Below are 22,324 nucleotides of genomic sequence, written 5' to 3'. Positions count from 1 at the left end.
CAATCCTACATAGGAAAAGCAACAAATATTTTTTAGTTTTAACTCTACGATATAGAAGAAATAGAAAAGGGTCATATAAAATTATTTTAAAATTAAAACGAATCAGTACACCTGGTCTACTAATCTATTTGAATTATCAACTAATTCCTAAAATTTTGGGAGGGTTGAGGATTGTAATTCTTTCTACTTCTATGGATATAATGACAGATCGAGAGGCTATATCTAGATAACTAAATTATCTATTCTATTTTTTAGATTATCTATTCTATTTTAGCTATTCATAAAAAAATGAAATTCAAAATAAAAAAACACAAGAAATTTAAATATATATATGAATAATACATAAATATATTTCGGATTTTTTCTCTTTGCTCGAAATCACCTCATGGCGTGCTATTTGTTTACATCCATTAGTTTGTAAGGGATTCAATGCAGATTTTGATGGAGATCAAATGGTTGTTCATGTGCCTTTATCTTTTGCTGCAAGTATAAGCTCGTTTACTTATATTTTCCCATACGAACTTCTTGTCTACAGCTATTGGGGATCCCATTTCCGTACCAACTCAAGATATGCTTATTGGGCTTTATGTATTAACTAGCGGGAATCGTCAAAGATTTCTCTATGAAAAATATGAATCGGAGTTTGAAGAAGGGGAAGGAGTCCTCCAAAATTTCACTAATTATAACTGTTTTATCTGAAGCCTGCTTCATTTCCCCAATCCATGAGCCTTTGAAACTTCCTCCCTGAGCTTGACTGGCCATAGCTACATAAGGAAGACGCTTAGCCTGAAATCAAAACATCAATGCTTCAGAAACAATATAATGCAAAAAGAGATAATTGAATATCTAAGAAAAGAAATCAAATATACTGCTCAGAAAGCTTTGATGGAAACTAGGATCAAAGGCTTAGAATAAAGAACAGATAGAGGAGGATTTATTCAATCACATAGTTTGTGCTCCTAGAATATGGCGCCCTTGGGGCTTTCTATTTGATTGTATTGAAAGGCCCAATGAATTCGGATTTCGAAAAGAGGGAATATTGTGTATTTTTTGTTGGGGATTTCCTGGAAAAAGTCATTGTATTTTTCTCTGATTCCTTATCAAAGATATTCAGTCCATCAGACTCAAAGTTAAGGAGGGTATTTCTACTCACCGTGTTCTTTGTATGGAAATCATAGGACAGGGAACCATTCCCTTTCGACTTTTCGGAAATATATTAGCTGATGAATTAGTAGTTGTTGTTCTGGTTTCTTTAGTACCTTTAGTAGTTCCTATACCTTTCAAGTTCCTCGGATTATTTACAAGTAATGAAAAGTAAAAAGGGGTAAGATCACTTTGTGTTGATTGTTTTTTAATTTTAATTTTCCTCTTCCGCATGTAAAAAAGGAATAAATCAATCAATCAAATTCCAGGAGGCTTCATAGAGTGCTTCCTTCGGAGTTAAACTTCCATTTGTTCATATTTCGAAAAAGAGTATCTCTTGTTTTTTATTCTCATTCATATAAGAATGAATACTATGATTTGCATTTCGAATAGGTATGAATACAGCATCTATAGTATAACTTTCGTCTTGAAAGGATTCATATTCTTTTAACATACCAAATGATGGTAGCTCACTTGGCGCCAGGTAATTGAGCATGTGGGGAGTGAAAAGATGTGTTCGATCCTCTCCAATATCGTTTTTGAGAGAGGTTTAAAGGCTTAATCCCCGGACCCGACTCAAATCGGACTAGTCGCAAAACGATGAACCTATTGAAATATATATATATATATATATATATATATATATATATATATATTCTTTTAACATTATTTTATTTGTTAAATTTGATTTTAGATTTTACTAGAACAGATATATAGGCATACTTTTTCCGTTACATAGCTCTACTGACACTCGTTTTCTCCATGCAACCACCACATTCCACAGTAAAATCCACTTCGGCAATGGCAAACACATAATATTGTTTCTGAAAATCTTGCTTTCATTTCACATGTCTCCTTTCCCCACCACTCAATCTTCTTAAGGAACAACTCACGTAATCATGGGTTTAAGAACTAATTATTATTCTTTACTTATATTATTTTTTAGGGTACATTTAATTATTATTATTTTTTAGGGTATATTTAATGATTATTATTTTATTGTTGTGTTGCTAAGGTGGAGGTATGGCCATTATCCTCAATCAACTCCTAGCTACTAATTAAACAAATAAATTTTTACCTTGGATTATGCTTCACATTCTTTTTGTTTGTACTTGCTGCATGAGGATAAAGACAAACAACCTTTTCTTCAAATCTTACCATATAAGAGTCCCCTGCCATATGAAACATGGTCGATGATATAGATTATTAAGTATAATAATATCTTGTAGCTAATGATCTATGTGTGGCGGTATAATTAGAAGGCGAAAAACTAGTCTTGGTGTGCCCACCGCATCCACTTCTTCCGTGATTGGCTCGTGTGATATGCGTTCTACTTTTGGACCCCTGTGTCACTGTGGGATTGGTGTATCACACGTGGGGCTAACGCATCAAATTAATACAAAACTAATATATAGTCTCTATTTTCAGTAATCTTTTCTTAATGTTCATAGGATGACAAAAAATAAAATAGGTGCTATGATTGGTCTGGGGAAATTTTTTAGGGTTGGTCGGCAATGTTAAATTTTATCTTTGTTGAATGCATCCATTCAGGTATGAATTCGATCTGACTATTATTATAGCGGACATGGTTGTGACACTAGGGCCCTAAGGTCGTTTATAGGGGTATTATATTGCTCTTTTCCGTCAAAGGTAACATTGTACACATCACTTGTATCTTGTCTTGCTTTATCATTAATGCCTGTGTTTCTACAGTTAACATTTAAGTAGGTGTACTGTTGGAATCTGCTCGTATCACTCTTGGAAAGAGATTAAAGTCTTAATCCTGAACCAGTTCCGAATCGAATTAGTTGCGAAGCAATAAATCGATTGAAATATTTAAAAAAAAAAAACTTTTAAGTAGGTAGTTATCAAAGATGGTATCTCAACTGACGCATGGAACTGAGCAGGTGGGGGTGAGAACATATATTCGATTCTCTCTAGTATTATCTTTGAGAGAAGTTTGAAGCCTTGATTCTAAACTCCTCGTGAATATGATTGTCTCCCATAAAAAATCCATGAAGTTTATCACAAAAAAAAAACATTTAAGTAGCTACCTGAGATTAAAAAATATTATAACTAGTATAAGGAAATGGCCATCTTTTATGGCTAGATTATGTGGTATGTGGCTTTGCATAAGCTCGCACGTATAAATCTTCTACATCAATAAAGTGGAGCTGTTGGGGATTTGATACGAGTGATCAAGACAATATAATTACGAATTCAAATGTGTCGTTAGTTCTATATAATAATGGAAGAAGACAGGACAGCCATATTATAGTGTGGCGGGTTGGACATTTTTTCTATCACATTAGAAAGAAAAAAGCCTCTACTGAAATGCAGAATATCAAATGTGAAAGATCTCTCACTATCTCTAGGTCAGACAAATAAGTTTAGACTCAAATGGTAAAAAAGTTATAGACCGATTAGCCAGCGAACAACCGTTAATAATAATACGGAAAAAATTTGGAGATAAAATTATTTACAGTGAGCTCAAAACGATGTCGTTTTGTGATTATAAGATTAAAAAAATATAATGATACAGACTATAACATAATATATTAAAATTACAAAAATATGTTGATTTTTACCCCAAAATAACATTGTTTTGACCTTATCTAAGATAACTTATTTCCTGGAGAAATCTTTTACCCAAATAATAATAATAATAATAATAATAATAAAACTTCAAATGGAAATAATCCTATCAATATTGACTTTCTGTTAAACATCTCTCTCAATTTTTATTTTGGTTATTAACCTACTAACATTTTCATATGCCTGCATGGGCAAGCCTTCTTTCATTAAAACTGAAATAATAAAAAGAAGATAAATCATTGGATCATATCATGATATGATTAAATTTTATAGATGAATCGGATGGGACCACAGCAAAACTCTCGTTATTAAATTTTTAACATGACTGCATACCATATATTAAATAAATTCTGATATTAAATATTAAGTGAATTAAATCATCGGATATAGTTATTGTATTCTAAATAACTATAAGTTTAACGAAATTCTGTTCTGTGACATATTTAATAATAAGACAAATTGTTTACCACATATTACAATCTAGATTGATTAACAAAATTACCATGTATGATTATTTGATAGATGGCCAAAGTTAAAATTGTTATACTAAAAACAGGTCAGAGGAGGAAAACGTGAATCTTAATTTTATAGAAAAAATTAGAAAGTGAGACAACACCAAAGTCCTTAATTTGAATAACGAATTTATGATACGTCATCAATATTTTGATAAATCATACCTTTTCAACTAACCAGTACTATTGTGTTAATCAGCCGTGTGAATCAAATTTCTAAACTAATTACTTTGCGAATCTACCCATTAGCTTTGTAGGTGGCATAGTCTTTAAGGCTAGCTTGAAGATTAAACCACAAAATTAATCAAAAAGTTTATCTATGACATGCGAAATGAATTTAATTCGACTAATTCAATCTTACGAGTTATTAACCTCAGTTCTTTCTTATTGGTCAAGTGTATCATCATAAGCTTAGATACATTTAAGTGGCAATAACTTGTAAGTTTGAAATTGAAAAGCTATAGAGACATACACATTTTACTACCTAATGGCATGCAATAACTAATTGATTATTGCACATTAATTCCAGAAAATATTTGTCATTGTCGGATATTTTCACACCCTTTCAGCGCAAGACTAATTTTGTTTGAATACTAAGGCTATTTTTTCATAAATGCATTTTTGTATATTCAAGCTCTTGATATTAAGAGAAGTTTAAACTTATTGTCACGTTAACCATAGTTTATTGATATATATCCATTCCTGATGAGAATATAAAATTATAGAAATTAAAGACTCCTAGTTAGTTTAATGCTTTGATCAAGGTGGAGGGATGAAATATATAATCATGATACAGATAATTCAAAACTGCCATATATCATAATTGAAAAAACAAAACAAACGATTCAACAACTTGAATGAACATCTTTAAAACGAAACAAACAAATTAAGAAAATTCCTCAATGGGAGTTTATATTGCAACCTTTACTTATTGAAACCCCACAACTTGTTCAGCAAAACAAGAAGGTACTAGTCATAATTACCCACTTTAGCTTTTGAATAATGGAAGGTGCCTTTTTGTGTGATCCAAGCATGTATGTCTGCATATGCATAATGCATGTAGTATATATTCATGCCATATATATATATGGAAAATAATATATATTCAAACTTTAGTGAACAGACTTTTTTCTAGGCGCATGCCGAGACATTAAGGATTGAACAAGAGATCACATGTGAAACTACGTAAGTGTAACCGAGTAAGTAGCACTTGAAAGAGTTGTGGCAGGTGATGAGATGGTGTTGGCAAGTTGGGAAACACTATGGGACCCTTATGCACAATCCACAATTCACATTTCACCACTCCATTGTTGAAGGGTCACTCTCAATGCCTAACTTTTAGTCCGTCAAAGCTCCAACACCGCCCATCATTCTCAAAGTGCCATGGATGGATAAAGAGAAATTGGACCTCTCTCGTATAAAAGAGAGACGTGAATGGCACGGTATGCACGCAACAAAAGCATCTTTTTCTACAACGCGTATATGTCTCTCTCTTTTGATTCCTTCTATATATCCTCTATGACTCTGTCGAAGTTCAAATTCTCATTGCATGCTTGGTACTATCATTGGTTTTATTAGATGCACACGTGTTATGATACATTCATTCATACCTATATCTTTCTTTCTCTTCATCAGTGCATGCAACCATCATCAGGAAAAAAAGGATAAAGAAATTAGAATTACTTAAAGATGGATATATAGATGCAATTCTTTGTTAAAGCTAATAATATTAGATATAGGGGTCATTTTTCATATATTAAAAGTTATATGTATATGTTATCAAAAAAAAAAAAAAAAAGTTATATGTATAGGGGTCATTAGAGAAAACGTTAAACAAATGTTGACGTGCATGAATCTTGCCACTTGATTTCTATGGTTAATTAATTATCAATTCAGCTGGTAATTAAAAAAATATTCCTTTTCCTGAAAAGTTGCATCATTTTTTCTACAAAATCATTGACAATTGCGGACGGTTGGATACCATGCATATCCTAAACATCTCTGTGAGTGTGACGATTAATTTTATATATTATCAAGAATTTGTTGTGTAATAGACTGTTTTCATTTTTTCTGAATCATTTTTCATTCATTTTTTTTTTTTTTGAATTTCTTTAAGTAACGGATCACAAAGAAGTGGGAAATATAACTAGCTGATGCAAAATATCAAGGTTTTTGGTGTAAAAATATAATTTAGGTCACTGCATATGCAAGATTAAGCATAGCGGGGACTATGTGACACTGAAGTTGCATTTTGATTTGTTAAACTAAAAACTACTTTTGTAAAAAATAAAAAATAAAATTAAGGTCAAACAGCCTTTCAAAAAGAAGTTAGGCAAAGCAGATCACGTATCTTGCTGAGCAATAGAGATTGAATCATCTTGTCTAGTAGTCTTTGTCCTTTCAGTTGTATCAAGCATCAGATTTTACGGTCTTTATTCCCACAGTTGTATCATGCCATATCTAATATATACTATCAGGGTTTAGTGTGTGTCATTTAAAAAGACACAAATTATATATTTTTAGTGACTTACACAGAATATGACTGGTCATACTCTGTGTAATTATGAAAAGTTACTTTTTTTTCACTTTATACGTCAGTGATGTGACTGAGGAGAGAAAAAAAAAAGTGACATTTTAGATTTACACAAAGTATGACGGTTTACAACTTGTGTCCTTTTAATAATTCTTTTTCCCATATTATCACTATTATTTTCACTAGTGTACTTAAATGGGTGGCACAAAAATGATGGAAACTTTTTATTCTTACTTTCTCCCTTTTAGCTAGCCATTAATTATTGCATAAATATGTAAGGATTTTAGAGGCGACTTTGCTGTCATGGTAACAACCCATTTTCTTGTGGTGATATGATCAATTTAGGGGTTAAAACGTTTACTTACTCATGAACCCCCTCCCCCGAAGACAAAAAAAAAAAAACATTGCTTCAATCCTGTGTAAAGATGACAAAGAGGTTAAGATGATCATTGTCATTGTAGACGGAAATTAAAAAGTACAGCAAAATGGATCCACACAAATTTGATTACCACATAAGAAAAGTGAAAGTAAATCGAGAATCCTTGTGCAAAACAAAAGAAAATGAAAGAGGGGGCACAACCGCACAACTACCAAACATCATGTACACGTAAGAATTTGGTTTTACTTCAGAAGTAATCTTCACATAATTAATGATTCATTGTTACTCTTAATCATATGGACTCCAAAGTTTTGCCAAGAAATCATCAAATTAAGTTCATAGCGCAGTGGAAATGCAAGCCACTTAATGAGGACAGGCAGTAATTATGAGAAATGAAGACCGAAAAAGTAAAGGGAAAAAATGCAATGAATGTTGCAAATAGAGATATCTATAAAATACATGCTAATATAAGATTTTGTCTAGTCACTGCATTATAATTATGTATTTCGAAAAATACATAGTTATAATATTAAAGTTGTACTCTTTTCCACTTTCCACTTCGGTAGATAAGTTTAAAAAAGAGAAAAGAAAATATAATTTTAATATTATAACTATATATTTTTGGAAGCATATAATTATAATGCGGTGACTAAACAAAACTTTATATCTAGTGACTACACAAACAATTTTTCCTATAAATTAATGTCTAACCGTCTTGATAGGTTCAAGTTACATAGTTTGTGGACCATAAGATATAGGTGGTATAAACAGTTATCATAGTGAGAAATTCTTGGGTGCTCTGATAGGAAGAAATTGTGTGTATCATCTAATATATGTACCAACACAACTATATTTCACGAAACAATGTGGTTGAGCTTAGATAAGCAACTACATTAATTAATTAATTAATAATTGGTGAAGATCATTAAGTTAGGTTGGTCCAAGTCAAAGGACTAAATGGAAACTCTATGGCAATACCGTATGAGTATCTGTTGTGTTGTGTGTGCGTGCGTCTATATATATATATATATATGGGATAAGATATTATTACACCGATATAAGAGTTAGAAGTCTTACACTCAATCTTGATCATTGATCCACTTGTATCTAATGACTTACAATACTAAAAAAATTTGAGTCCTTAGATTTAAATGGAATCAATGGACAAGATTAAGAGTGTAACTTACACTGGTGATACTCTATATATATATATATATGTGTGTGTGTGTGTGGTTTCTCATTCAACGCAAGAGTGCTTTTTCCTTGTGAGATTGTAAAGCAGGGCAATCCATGAAGGCAACACTAAGGTACTTAGCAGGCATAGCAGGCCCTAGTGGTTTTGGCTCAAATTCAACTGCTGAACAAGTCACTGAAGATTGCTCTTCCTGTCTTCCTTCCAATCTCACCGCTCTTATCACTGGTAAGTCTTACATAGTCTCTGATAAACGCTACAACGAAAAAGACCATAAAAAGCTATGAAAAAGTTTATCATTGTTCCAGTTCCACTAATATTCTTGTGACCAAACATATTGTCCTGAACCAATTATGGTTCAGGTTTTTTCTACTGTGTTTTACCTTCTGATCTTTCATGGTTTCGAGTCTGTGTTTCCAGAAGCCGATCAGCGAGAGTACTGTGAAAGCGTCCATCATTTGGTTTTGAAAATTCTTGAAGAATGTTCTTCTTGTCACCTTCTTTATATCACTGGCATTTTCATTTGTACTTCTTCAATCTGCACTTTGTTTTGTTTGTGACAGAAATCTCTATGCAAGTTTTTACGGCGGATTTTATTTAATTTGATAGTAATTTACCAGCTAAGCTTTCACATGAGTAAAAAAAAAAAATGTCAGATGGTTTTCTTACTGATTATTTTGTGGCATTGGGGAAGGTAGAGCCTCAAGAGTTTACTCTGCAGGCACTCACACGTGAGCACACCTTTGGGATGGTGGTTCTTTTTTACTACATGAAGAAGTCTTTGTCTCTTTTGTGCATTGTTCTTTTATTGGTTCACCCCATCTATACACCACAAACTCATAATCTTCTCCTTTTTTTCCCACACCAAACTATCCCCTGCCCCATTTCCCACACCAGTTTTGAAAAGTGATTCGATTGTTAAATTGGTTTGAAGAAAATGATTATGTTCTTAAATCAGTTTGAAAATAATATGGTGCTATTCAATTTGATTTGCGGTTTAGTTTAGTTCATTTGATTTATTTACATTCCTAAAAATGAATTTGTTTTCGTTCGATTCGGGTTTTCAGCCTAAATCGAACTAAATTGATGAAGTAATTTGGTTATCGAACCGAACTAATTTTAAAAAAATAATTCCATTCTTGAACTGTTCTAATAAAATGGTTCAATTCTTGAATCAATTCAAAAAAAAATTAATTCTTTTTGGTGCTGTTTGGATCAATTCACAGATCAGTTTATTTTTTATTTTTTTCCACACTTGTAATTGACCTTCATCAAGAATGATAAATCAAGAATATGGGATAAGCATAATTTCTGAAGTTGTTATTTGTTGTTGAAATTTTAATCGAAGGTGCCACTTCTGGTATTGGAGCTGAAACAGCTAGGGTGTTAGCAAAGAGAGGAGTGAGAGTTGTGATTGGTGCGAGGGACTTGAGAAAGGCTAGAGAAGTCAGAGAGAAAATCCAAAAGGAGAGTCCAAACGTTGAGGTTATTCTGTTGGAGATTGATCTTAGCTCTTTTGCTTCTGTACAGAGATTTTGTTCAGAGTTTCTAGCTTTAGAACTGCCCCTTAATATTCTCATGTAAGTTACTTTTTTTTATCGTATTTTTTTCCTCCATTTCATTTTATATTCGTGATTTGTTAGGTAAGAAAAGGTGAAATCATGCAAATGAATGTCGTGCTAAAAGTTGGAATAAATTTATTTTACAGAAACAATGCAGGAACATACTCTCAAAACCTGGAGTTCTCCGAAGTGAAAATTGAAATGACATTTGCTACGAATTACTTAGGTACTTTTCCATTCTTACCGATTTCTAAGGGTGGGTATCAACTTAAGATTGAAAAGCACTGCTAAATCTCTGGCAACCACTCATTCAGCATAATCTGAATGCCACACCCTTTGTTGCAGCCCTTAACACAAGACAAATTATCACACACAATTTAAAGAAGCATAGTCAACCATCGTTGAAATTGGCTCAAATAAAGTCCTCAGTGACCACCGTTAAGTTTGGATAGCACTATGCACAAGTCTTCAAATTCAAAGACCGATATATGGATGGTATATTAAAAAAAGAAAAAAAATCTTTGAATGATTTTCACTCCTCCTAATTAGGAAGGTTTGATTTTACACATATAATTCTAATATTCATACATAATAGAATAAATATCATTTTGGGTTCTCAACAAAAAAATATAGATATTTACTCTCTTAGAACAAAAAAAATCAACTTGTGGTCCCTCTGAAATTTCAGTTCTTTGAAATTATGGTTCCTCTGAAATTCAAAGAAGACCCCTGTTAATCCTTTAAAAGGACTAATATAAATACTTTTTTTCTAAAGAATTAAAATGGATTCCGTATTTTTTTATCAAGGACCCAAGAAGATATTTACTCTACATAATATAAAAATGTGTTCAGTGGCTTTATTTGAGTTAAAAAAAAACTAGTAGTTAATTTTGATAACTGATAAATTGTACAAAGCTCCATTTTCAATCAATCAAAACTCTTATCTCCATTAACAATCAGTAACGACTTTTTATTTTGCTGATAAAAAGTTTATATCATATAAAAAACCAGAAGTAACATCTCTCATGCTTTTTGTTTAAGGCCTATTTAATGTTGATGGACTAGATTGTGGTCCACGACAACGGGTATACGATGGGGCAAGCTTGGATATCACTTTAGCCTTCATTTTGGTCAAGAAATACAAAGCACCGAGGGTGCACCATTTTTTTTGAGTTCCAAGTCCAAATTCCTCTTTGTGGCCTATTTATAATATGCAATGCGTCTGTTGATGATGTTTTGTTGTCATTCTTATGTTGAAATGGACCGGAAAGGTTAAAAAAAAAAATACTTTCATAATTTCTTTATTTTTCTTCTTCTTATATTGCAGGACATTTTTTGTTAACAAAAATGCTACTAGAGAAAATGATAGATACTGCAAAGAAGACAGGCATTCAAGGAAGAATCATAAACGTTTCTTCTGTGATCCATAGCTGGGTGAAAAGAACTGATTTTTGTTTCAAAAACATGCTCAGCGGAGAAAAGTACAACCAACACTTGCTTCCCTTCTCTGCAAAATTAAGAACAAGTTTGATTGCATTCAATTTTGGATACTAATCATTGTAATGATCTTATAAATGACAAATGCAGTTATAATGGCACACGCGCATATGCTCAGTCAAAGTTGGCCAAAATTCTGCATGTGAAGGAAATGGCCAGACAGCTGAAGGTTAGAATGAGAAATAACCCCAAACTTTCTATTTTTGTACTTTCCATCTGTGGTGAACGGTGATCATAATGCTGCTAAAGTAGAACATTGTATGACCCACTAAAATATTCTTGGAAATTGGGAGATAATCACAGGCAAGGAATGCAAGGGTAACTATCAATGCAGTGCATCCAGGTATTGTGAAGACGGGAATTATTAGAGCACATAAGGGCTTAATAACGGGTAAGTACAAAGCTTAATTAATTTGGTAACTCGTATTCCTTATTGCATTTTTATAAGGTCGAAGCCACTAAGCATTCGTAAAACTTCCATGCAGATTCCCTGTTTTTCATTGCATCGAAGTTACTGAAATCGGTATCACAGGTTTGTAAAGAAATATATTATTAATACAATAGAATCTTAATAAGAGTGAAGAAAGATTCTAGTAGGAGAATTCTACCCTGTCTAGTTGCAGTGATGTAGAAATTCACATAAAGAAATTAATGGTGAATAACCCAACTAACTAGGCAACAGAGGGGTGGGGAAAAAATGACTCATTTGTAATAATCCAATCATTTTTCACTGTAAGTGGCAATATTTACATTAATGCGTGTCCGCAGGGTGCATCAACGACGTGTTATGTTGCTCTAAGCCGACAAACAGAAGGGGTGAGTGGGAAGTACTTTATAGATTGTAACGAGAATAACTGCTCAAGTCTAGCAAATGACGAATCGGAAGCTAAAAAGCTATGGAACGACACCCATGCCTTGCTTCACAAACGACTACGTCAAGCAGCACATTGAAGTCTTTCTTCCCCCTTTTACCTACTAATCTACACTCCGTGTGTATATGTGTATATATATATATATATATATGTGATTATCTATTTACATTAAGTGGCAAGCATTAATCAAGGGGCTTTAAGCTAATAATACGAATGATTTATTGTACAAGAGAACATAAAGCATAAAATCTCTCTCTCTCTCTCTCTCTCAATATACTAAAAAGTTGACCTACTGTAAAAAACAAATATAGGAACGGGGAAGGCTACCTTCAAAATAATCAATTACTATTATTGGATATAAGTTTCAAGAAAAAGTACAAACTAGGAGATGTTCATTGTTGATAAAAGGATTGATCAAATTGCAGCCTACATATGGGCTCTGACTTCATCTAGAAATTTAGTACAAGCCTCTAGGATAGATGTACACAGCCTTTGCCTCGAGGGCAGACACTTTCCACAACTAGGTCACATAGTAGCAAAAGATCGATGAAATGACTGGTTAAAATGAAATTTTTGATAAAAGGGAGAATTTTAAAAAAACAAACAAACAACGAAAAGGATCATGGAGATTCATTACCAATAAATTGCTTCATTTACATTTCCAATACACTTATGTTTCATCGAATAATTTTGTGAGTTTAGCAACAAGGAAGAAACACTAAAAAGAACAAGAAAAACCAAATGATGGTAGCTCAATTGACGCATGGAAGCTAAGCAGATGAGGGTGAGAACATGTGTCCGATCCTTCCCAGTATCATATTTGGGAGGGGTTTAAAGTCTCAACTTTGGACCCGTCCCGAACAGGATTGCCTCCCACGGAGGATACCTATGATTTATCCCGGAAAAAAAAAAACAATACAAAACAAATTGTCATGAAGAATACATGATTTTTTAAAAACTTACACCCAATCTCGTGTCACCCAATATAGTTTCAAGTTTGACCAATTTTGTGGAGATCTTCTGATCTGTTATATACAAGACACCTAGGACGCAGATATGTCTGGAATTAAGGGTCAATTTGTTAGCACTTAGAAACCTGAGTCATGAATTATGACTACAAGGGCGCTTCGGGGACCTCAGCATGCATCATCAAATGAGGTGGCAAGCATCCTCCACTCGACTTTATTGCCTAGCCTGTCATATATGAGACCTCAGTATTAACTGACTTTGTATGCGTCCATATATATATGCAAGGGTCATATAAAATTTTTCTCATCTAGATAACTTGCCATTAAAATTTATTTACAATTTAATGATGCCAGAACATAGATTATAGAGACCCCTTAAATGTAATGCACCACAGGACCCAAGAATGCGTCAAAAAGATAAAAGCTCAATCATGAATATGACTTGAGCACACAAACTATTAAAGCAAATTACCATTCTTTTTGCATTTTAATTTTTTCGATACTCAGAATCCTTTTAATCAATCATCCATAAATAAAAAATCCAGAAGGACCAGTAGTATACTATTGAAGACAAAATGTCCAATGAACATAAACTTTTGCAAGTTAGCTCCTGCAAGTTTTCTAGCATTTACAATAATATTCCCAGAAAGATATTTATATTTCAGATCCAGAAAAAAAAGGTAATAAAAGAGTAAATGATAACATCGGTCATATTAGTCCCTAAAAGATAAAAATTATCATTTAAATCCCCAAAATATGCATTCCGTCAGTCAAATTAATCCGAGTTAAATTAGGAATTAATTTGACTGAATATATATATGTCAGGGACCTATGTAGTAATTTTTATCTTTTAAGGTCTAATATGACCGTCGCTATATATTTTGGGGACTAGTTTGAGGGTTTACTCTAAAAGGAACATGCAACTAGGTGGCACAATTAAATAGTTAATGAAGGACCAAATGTCAGATTGGAATGAGGGAAAGCTAACATGTACATTTAGTGTTCTCAACTTTTCCGTCTAACCAAAACATAAAAACAAGAGACAATCAAGTTCATCAGAATGTCCTCCTTTGAGTCAGTGTTATAAGCTATAGGCAAAATCCAGTTCAGTTCCAAAAGCTAATGGGGTCAAAGCCACTGATTTAAGCTAATTCAAACAATAACCATCATGCAATGTTGATAGATAATTCAATTACTATTGTAAAATTCTCAGCATATGCAGTGCCTCTATCAAGGATAAAATTATTTTTCTTTGAAGTTTGAACAGCACAAGGTCAAGGAGTCAGTCTAACTATTATCATCTTTCTCAAGGCCTTTGGTCAATCACACCAAGAAAAGGTAAAGAATGATATAAAGTAGCTTCATGATCATACGAATGTTGAAAGTAGAGTACAATAGACAACAATACAAGTGGACAACATCATCTGCCAAGAGAATCCTGATATTGGGATAACAACTTGTACAGAGACAGGAAATTAAATTCAAGAAATACAACAGGTGACTTGTGACCAATTCATACCTTCAAACGAGGGGACTGGCGAACAGATGATGCAGATCCAGGAGATAAAACTGCTGACTTTACCCTTCTGCGAACATTTTGTTTCTTGAATTGTGTATTACCTTCTGTGGGCTCAGATCGATGCTCATTTTCCTTGGTTGGAGAATCACTTCTAACATATGACACTGATAAAATCGGAGCAGATGTAGAGATAAAGGCAGATTCTTCATGTTCAACTGTTGTCAGAATTAAACTCCCTGTTTTGTTGTAATTTTAGAAAATAGCATTCATAGTAAGCCCTATTTTCATCGATGTTCCAAAAACAAGCAAGTTATTGAACTGGTTAAGGACAGGGCCAAGGGTTAGAGACTTAACAGTTCAACATGGGTTGAACTGCAGCTGACCAGGGTTCAAGATATTATTTTAATAAACATATGACAAAATACATTAAGAAAAATAACATATATATTCATATAATGCTTAAATAATAACAAAATTATCATATATATCAAAATGATGATTGAATAATTCAATAATACATATAAGACAGTATTACATACATTAATTTTCCTTAATTAATGAAAAGTATCATTATAATATATACTTTGAATTATTAATAAATTTGTATAATATAAGAAATATATATTTATTTTACTTTTTTCATAATGTTTTGTAGATGAGATGTTAATTTGATTAACAATTTCGTGAATGTCTTTGCCACAAAATAACTAATATGCATATAATATTTTCAACTATTTATCATTTATATATGAAAAAAATGAATATTTTACTAGGGGTTTGATTTTCTCATGTTGAATGAGAATTCAATTCTCATGTTGTAGAGATAAAAAGCATGTGGGACCCATGTGTTAGAAAAAATTATATGTAGGACCCATGTCAGCACGAAAATCGAAGGGTGTGTAGGAAAATTTGAATTCTCATGTTAAATGAGAATTATAAAACCCATTTTACTATCACTAAAACTGATACAATTTTTTTTCTGTATTGCTTTTATACTACACTTGGCTCAGCTATAGCTACAACTGACAATTAAACATGGATGATGAGAACCTAATAAATTCCTTTCTAAAGACATTGGAAATTTAGGGATGACATTTCATTGCACAATTCAATGACACAAAACAAACACGATATGAGATTTTCATATTCGGGTTGATCCACATTTACATTCATGTTGTATCGAGTTGTGTTGCGTGTCAACCCACAAACACAACACTGACTTCCATTTTTGTGGTTAATTACAATTTTGACTAGCAGGTTGTTTGTCTGGTTATTATTATTCATTGATGAAGGCAACATTCAATGCACAAGTTTTTTATGTCATGTCATATCAACCCCCAGTCACACCAATATCAAGAACACATATTTGAAGGCTTTTTGACCACTATAGCCTTTATTTAATAATTAATTACCAAATTGACCTTGATTATAAACTATTTCAAAAATTTAACCTCTCCAGAAAACATAATACCAATCTGCCCCTGTTTGACCGTTGACCATCAAGCCTACCTGGGTATCCCCCTCCCTACCCGGGTATTTTTTAAAAATTTTAAAATACCCGGGTAGAAAGGGGGATACCCGGGTATATTTCAAAAAACTGGGAAATGCTTGAATTATTTACCCGGGTAGAGAGGCGGCTACCCGGGTAAATATGCCATTTACTGTCCACCAGAATCCTTTACTGCATTTACTATCCACCATTTACTTTCCTCACTTCAATTCGAATTCATATCTATATGAGATATGAGTATACTTCTTAACTAACTGTGTAGATCTAGCATAATTTTTATATTTTATATTATATTTCTTCAAACACAAATAGCATATTAGAGGAAATGAATTGGGCCAGAAGTCAACTGGTGGTTGCTTTTTGGATGAAGTTTAAAGATACGCGAATGTGACGCATCTAGCTTCTAATCTTTTATTTTTTTTTATTTTTTGTATAAACAGTTTCTAATCTTTAAACCAACACGCGTATGACTCTAGAAGACGCTGCTTTCCGAGACTACGCTCTCGATAGCTAGAGGATATGAAGTGGCACCTAATGGATTCATTGACCACCCAAAACTGAATACTATTTACCCGGGTATCCGCCTCCCTACCCGGGTAAATAATTCAAGCATTTTCCAGTTTTTTGAAATATACCCGGGTATCTCCCTTCCTACTCGGGTATTTTAAAATTTTCAAAAAATACCCGGGTAGGGAAGGGGATACCCGGGTAAGTTTGATGGTCAACGGTCAAACAAGGGCAGATTGGTTTATGTTTTCTGGAGAGGTTAAATTTTTGAAATAGTTTATAATCAAGGTCAATTTGGTAATTAATTATTAAATAAGGGCTATAATGGTCAAAAAGCCCATATTTGAAGGTTGGTGGGTTATTCATGTTGTGTCGTATCAACCAACAAAATGAGTGGATCATATTTGTGTCAAAGATTTTGACACAAATCTTTATTCTTGTCATATTCGAGTTGAGTGTATTCCATATTTATGTCATACCTCAACCCAACACAAATATATACCGTTGGCACAAATTGTCACCCCTAATATTTAACATTCAATTCATCAACTTTGAGCCCAAATAAACCCGCAGAATTGGCAATAGATTACTGGTTTGACAGAAAACCAACTGGTTCAGTCAATTTTCAAATAATAATCAGATTGAACAAAAGGGCCAATTCACTTGTTTTGCCATTGTAGCGGTCAGTTCAGTCTCCAATATACTGGGCTCCCGCATGTCATGAATGCAATATTCTAAAAGATTGAAAGAGCCATTGTTGTACCTTGTGCCACTGCTGCTTGGAACTTTTTCCTCATTACTCTGACAAATTTAAACAGACCATTTGTCCTGTTTAATTCATTGATCAACTCTTTGATGTCACTGAGGAAAGGTTCACAAATTAACACTGAAAGATAAATAACAAAATTCAGATATCATGGAGTATATCAGCATACTTTTTAAGATCATAAACAAAACCAGATATGCTGCTTACACGTGTAAGAATTGCTTTCATGGCAGATAGTAAAAAAAAACTCCTCGTTTGGATTGTTCAAATTTATATTCTTGAATGTGAATTTTACCCCTGAAAAGCATAAGAAATAGTGAGGATATCAATTTTGCAAAAGAAGAATAATCCTTGTTCAAAAAGATTAACGTCAATTACCACGTCCGCCTTTGACATAAAAACCAAGGACCCTGTTGTACCAAGAGATGGCCTCCTGTGTTTCATCTTTATGTTCAATGCTTTCATTTAAACTCCCTTCAAATGCTGTCAAAGCTTTTTATGGAAGAAAATAGAAGAGAGGGAAGGGGAGAGAAGCTTAGAATAGTCCATAATATTTCTCATGATGAAAATTTTCAAGTTTAGTAAGTAAAATAATGCAAATAGATAAAAGGGAAAAGAGACTGAAACATAATACCAAAATGTGTCCTGTAAAAGCATGTAATAAAGCACAAATGACAAAAACATTGTAAAACATACATTGGAAACTATGTAAGAAGTACCTAGGTTCATCGTAAAAGAAAAATTAAATCATATAATTACAATAATTATTACTTGTATTTATCTTCGCACAAAAGCATTTAGATATTGTTGTGTAATAGTAACATGGTATCTAGAGTCTGAAAAGGAGATACCCTAAGTCGTGTACACTTGGTGGACCCATTGGCCACCGGTGACTTTTTTTTTTCTGACCACCGTTTCCCCCCCTTCCAATTAGCCGCTCAACCACTATTAAGTCATCCTTTCAACAATATCCCACTCTCACTATCACTTTTCTGATGACCTTCTCGGCAAAAATCACAACAAACAATTCGTCACGTGCCAACCTACAACTTGGTAGAATCTCAAGTTCATAATTATCAATCTTGGATGGCAGCCGATCCCAAAACTACTATAGCAGGATTGCTGCTATAGGGAAGTCTATAAAAATGCAAACTAAAGTCCTTAACAGAGGCAGAATAGATGCAGAACAAACAAGCATAGAGAAGGACAAGTCAGAACTGAACAGAGCAAGACGAGACTTGCCGGAAAACTGCCAGAAAAAGTAACTTATCACCACAGAGATGCAGAACTATCCAAGGATCATATCTCTAGTATTAAGTAAATTCTCTCCTCCATCCCTACCTCTGGTTATTTGCCAACTGTCCCCTTAGTTAATAGTTCCAAAGTACGGCCACAAAGGGTTGGTTAGTACTGTCCATTCCTTCCCTTCCCTCTCAGTTGATAATATGTTTTATGTCCCAGTTTCTCCATTCAATTTACATTCCATTAGTAATTTTGGTTTGTTCTCTTGACACTATAATTTATTTTATTCAAGATTCTATAATCCCGTAAGACTAGGGTTCAAGATGGACAATTGGTGCCAAATGTGAGTCTCGTAACCTATACCGGTTTACCAACTCTTATTGTGTTTTCCCTGTATTGGATGCTCCTCTCACCATTCATGTTCAATTGGATTATCCTAACCTTGCCATGTTTTGGGAATTGACGCCAAGTCTCTCTAAATTGTCTCGTTTACTTTGTAAGTATTGTAAATTAGGGAAACATACCCGTAGTTTGTTTCTCAATTGAGTTAGTCATCGAGCTATGTCTGCATTTGCTTTAGTTCATTTTCATAATTCGAGGGGTACAAATATTTTGTCACTTTTATTGATATCATACTTGGTTATTTTTAATGGAAAAAAGGGTCTTAGTTGTTTTTTTATATTTCAAATGTTTTATTATAAAAAAAAGACTCAACTTGGGGTGTTAATTCATATTTTCCACAGTGATACTGCACGTGAATACTTGTCTCAATCCTTTCAAACATTTACAACCTCACATGACATTCTTCACCAAACATCATGTGTCCATATCCCTCAACAAAATAGGTTTATGGAACACAAAAACTAACACCTTATTGAAACCACTCGGACACTCGTACTTCATGGACATGTCACTTTCTATTTTTGGGGATATGTTGTTCTTATTTCTTATTGCTTGCTACCTCATAATCAGATGTCATTTTTTGTGCTTAATAAACAGGCCCTAAAAGGGTTATCATTGGTACTTCACTACTCTTCATTGATATTTGATCTCGGCTGATATTACATTTTTTGAATTTGTTCCTTGCTTTAGGTCTCCTGACTATATTTTTGTGGTCTTACCTCTTCCTCTGTTGAGTTCACCCCACTAGAGATGCCCTATGTTCATAAAGCATCCATTCTTGTTCATTCTGCTTGGGCTTATCATTGTTGGCAATCTCCAAAGCCAACTCATGTCATTGATGATAAGGTCACCACAGACTCTACTCTAAAGCCGACTCCTCTACCTACCCCAGCCCGAGCTTGAGTCAATAGCGCCACTTTTTCGCGCTATACTGCAACTGTTGCGGGTAGCGGCCACTGTCAGCTGTTTAACACTCGGGAAATATATGATTATAGACAACTTGGTTCCACATATATTGTGATCATATTTACATATAATTTCAAATGGATTAAGCCATCAAGTAAGATATGCCCTGCAAACAAATAAACATGTAGACTTGAGGGCCTGTTTGGTGGACATGATAGTGGGGATAAGATAAAATATACTATCATATCTTACTCTTATCTATTGTTTGGTGAGCCAACATGATATGATAAGATTATCCTATTAACTCATTTTATCCAACCCACAACCAAATAAGCAATCCAAAGGAGAGCTTGGGTTAGGTTTCAACAAAGATAAGATAAGAAACTCTTCTCCCAAAAGTAGCCCTCTGCCTCCTTGGAGCTTCCTTGAGAATGTGAGAGCCAGCCCCACCAATACCACCAACCACAGCCATCGCCACCAGCAATCAACCACCACTAGCCACTAACCACCGCCGCTGCCACCGGCCAACCACCGCCATTGTAACGTTCATGCTTGAGATTGTTTTTTCATTAACTTTCATTGAGTAACAAATCTCTAGCTTTATCCAAATATTGCATTGTGTGCTTGACATGGTTGATAATTATTTCATCCACTAAATAAATTAACCCCCAACTATAATCCAATGTGAATATGAATGTGAATTAACTCTATTCAACGTTCATTCTTGCATGTGAATGTGACTTCTTCTTTTTTTCATTTTAATGTTATTCAAATTGTTTTTGTCATAAGCTTATCAAGTCCATATCATTTTCTATTCTTATCGAGCCCTCTTATCCTATTCGTCCTTATCCTATCATGTCCACCACATGAGCCTGAAAATATCACAAGCTACAATCATATCTAATTGTGATGACAATGGTGGAAGAACTAATAATGTTTACATAATATAACTCTTCAAATAAGCAATAGAGGCAGTGTTAATATTACCCTTCACTTTTCCACACACACGGATATACATAAACATCAAGCAGGTACAAGAATCCATACAAATATTAATATAGACTTAAATAATTAAATAGCTAGAAATAGTTCCATTTGGAGACAAAGAGGTGTATCACTAACCGGAAGATTGTTGAGATAGAAATGCGGCATATTCTTGTTTTTTGGTTCGCTGCTCCTGAATACTTGTGTTGAGGTCTTCAACTCTAGCTTTTGCAGAAGCAATAGCATCCATCAATGCCATTCGCTTGGCCTCTTTGCGGGTCTTGACTGCACATGTTCGATTATTTGGGGAAAACAAGGAAGCTCAAGCCGAATTCAATTAAAAATTGAAACTGAAATCCGCCACCCAAAAAAAAATAAAAATTGAAGTAACCTGCAAGTGCTTTGACCAAATCATCTTCCGCCTCCCTCGATTTAACTTTAATCTCTTCTAGTTGAACTGGGAGGAAAGGAGGGGGGGAAATGAGTGAGAGAGTAGATGAAAACAGTAAGACGAAGGTAGTGAATTAAAACCCTAATCTATGACAAGCAAGCGTATCCGTGAATGAAATGGAAGCAAAGACCTTGATATTGAGCAGTTTGTTGTGCTGTGGCCCTCAGGGTTTGGAGGGATTTGGCGTAAGAAGCGTAGAAAGCATCAATGTTGCGTATTTGAAGAGGAATCTCTGCGTCGCAGATTGAGGTTGGGGACTCCATCTTTGCTCGCTTTCACTCTGAATTTTGAGCTTGCAGGTTTTTGAATATGGATCTTAATTTAGCCCGCCATTTTTTGCTTCTGCTTTTTTGGGAGACTGATTTTTTTTCTTCTTCTTCTTTATAGTTGGATTATGATTAGGAAGGAGAAGAAAGTCACTTCATCTCTTAAACGGTTAGAGACTCACTAGAAAACTCAGAAGCTTGTGGGCCTTGCCTTGCCCAGTTGCTATTGTTGAAAGAAGAGTGTTAGTAGCTCCTTGAAATAATATAAATCTAATAAGTTGTTTTTATATTATGTTTTAATCAAAGAGAATAGTTACATTGACAAAAAAATATTTATAAATTACACTGTGTTTGACCAATCAGATTTCACTTAAAAGTATTTTATCAGTCAGATATAATGTAATTTGTAAGAATTTATAAATAAAAAGTTTGTAAATATAATTTTTTTTTTAATTAAATGAGTCTAGCGGTTAAATATTACCAATACTATCATACAAATAACGCATATTAAAAGAAAT

At 33.7% G+C, this 22,324-nt stretch overlaps 2 protein-coding genes across 5 annotated transcripts; one reads left to right on the top strand and one right to left on the bottom strand.

Annotated features, from left to right (window-relative positions):
• The first annotated feature begins 8,433 nt into the window (after positions 1–8,433).
• On the top strand, positions 8,434–12,471 carry LOC133304368 (short-chain dehydrogenase TIC 32 B, chloroplastic-like). Its single transcript, XM_061504399.1, has 8 exons — positions 8,434–8,582; positions 9,703–9,934; positions 10,063–10,142; positions 11,244–11,397; positions 11,504–11,582; positions 11,717–11,804; positions 11,899–11,945; positions 12,182–12,471. Exons 1-8 carry the CDS (start codon positions 8,453–8,455, stop codon positions 12,362–12,364), a joined length of 993 nt encoding a protein of 330 aa, XP_061360383.1. The 5' UTR covers positions 8,434–8,452; the 3' UTR covers positions 12,365–12,471.
• LOC133304369 (kinetochore protein SPC25 homolog) lies at positions 11,291–21,968 on the bottom strand. Of its 4 annotated transcripts, XR_009750594.1 has the most exons (9): positions 21,671–21,968; positions 21,481–21,546; positions 21,228–21,374; positions 17,934–18,047; positions 17,763–17,852; positions 17,553–17,675; positions 14,773–15,008; positions 13,249–13,479; positions 11,291–11,423 (listed from the first exon to the last, which is right to left on the bottom strand). XR_009750594.1 is itself a non-coding variant. In XM_061504400.1 (8 exons), the coding sequence occupies exons 1-8, from the start codon at positions 21,801–21,803 to the stop codon at positions 11,385–11,387; spliced, it is 948 nt and encodes a 315-aa protein (XP_061360384.1). In that variant the 5' UTR covers positions 21,804–21,968; the 3' UTR covers positions 11,334–11,384. The 4 variants fall into 4 exon arrangements, 3 of the variants coding, with proteins under 3 accessions (XP_061360384.1, XP_061360385.1, XP_061360386.1); XM_061504400.1 differs by lacking the exon at positions 13,249–13,479 and having other exon boundaries at positions 11,334–11,423; XM_061504401.1 differs by lacking the exon at positions 11,291–11,423 and having other exon boundaries at positions 12,912–13,479.
• Positions 21,969–22,324: the final 356 nt, after the last annotated feature.

This window comes from Gastrolobium bilobum, unplaced genomic scaffold (assembly GCF_033153095.1).
Source record: "Gastrolobium bilobum isolate Gb01-03AN ecotype WA unplaced genomic scaffold, APGP_CSIRO_Gbil_v1 utg41169, whole genome shotgun sequence".
Taxonomy (NCBI): domain Eukaryota; kingdom Viridiplantae; phylum Streptophyta; class Magnoliopsida; order Fabales; family Fabaceae; genus Gastrolobium; species Gastrolobium bilobum.
Note: the sequence above shows the minus strand (reverse complement) of the source record. Positions and strands in the feature narration are given on the sequence as shown.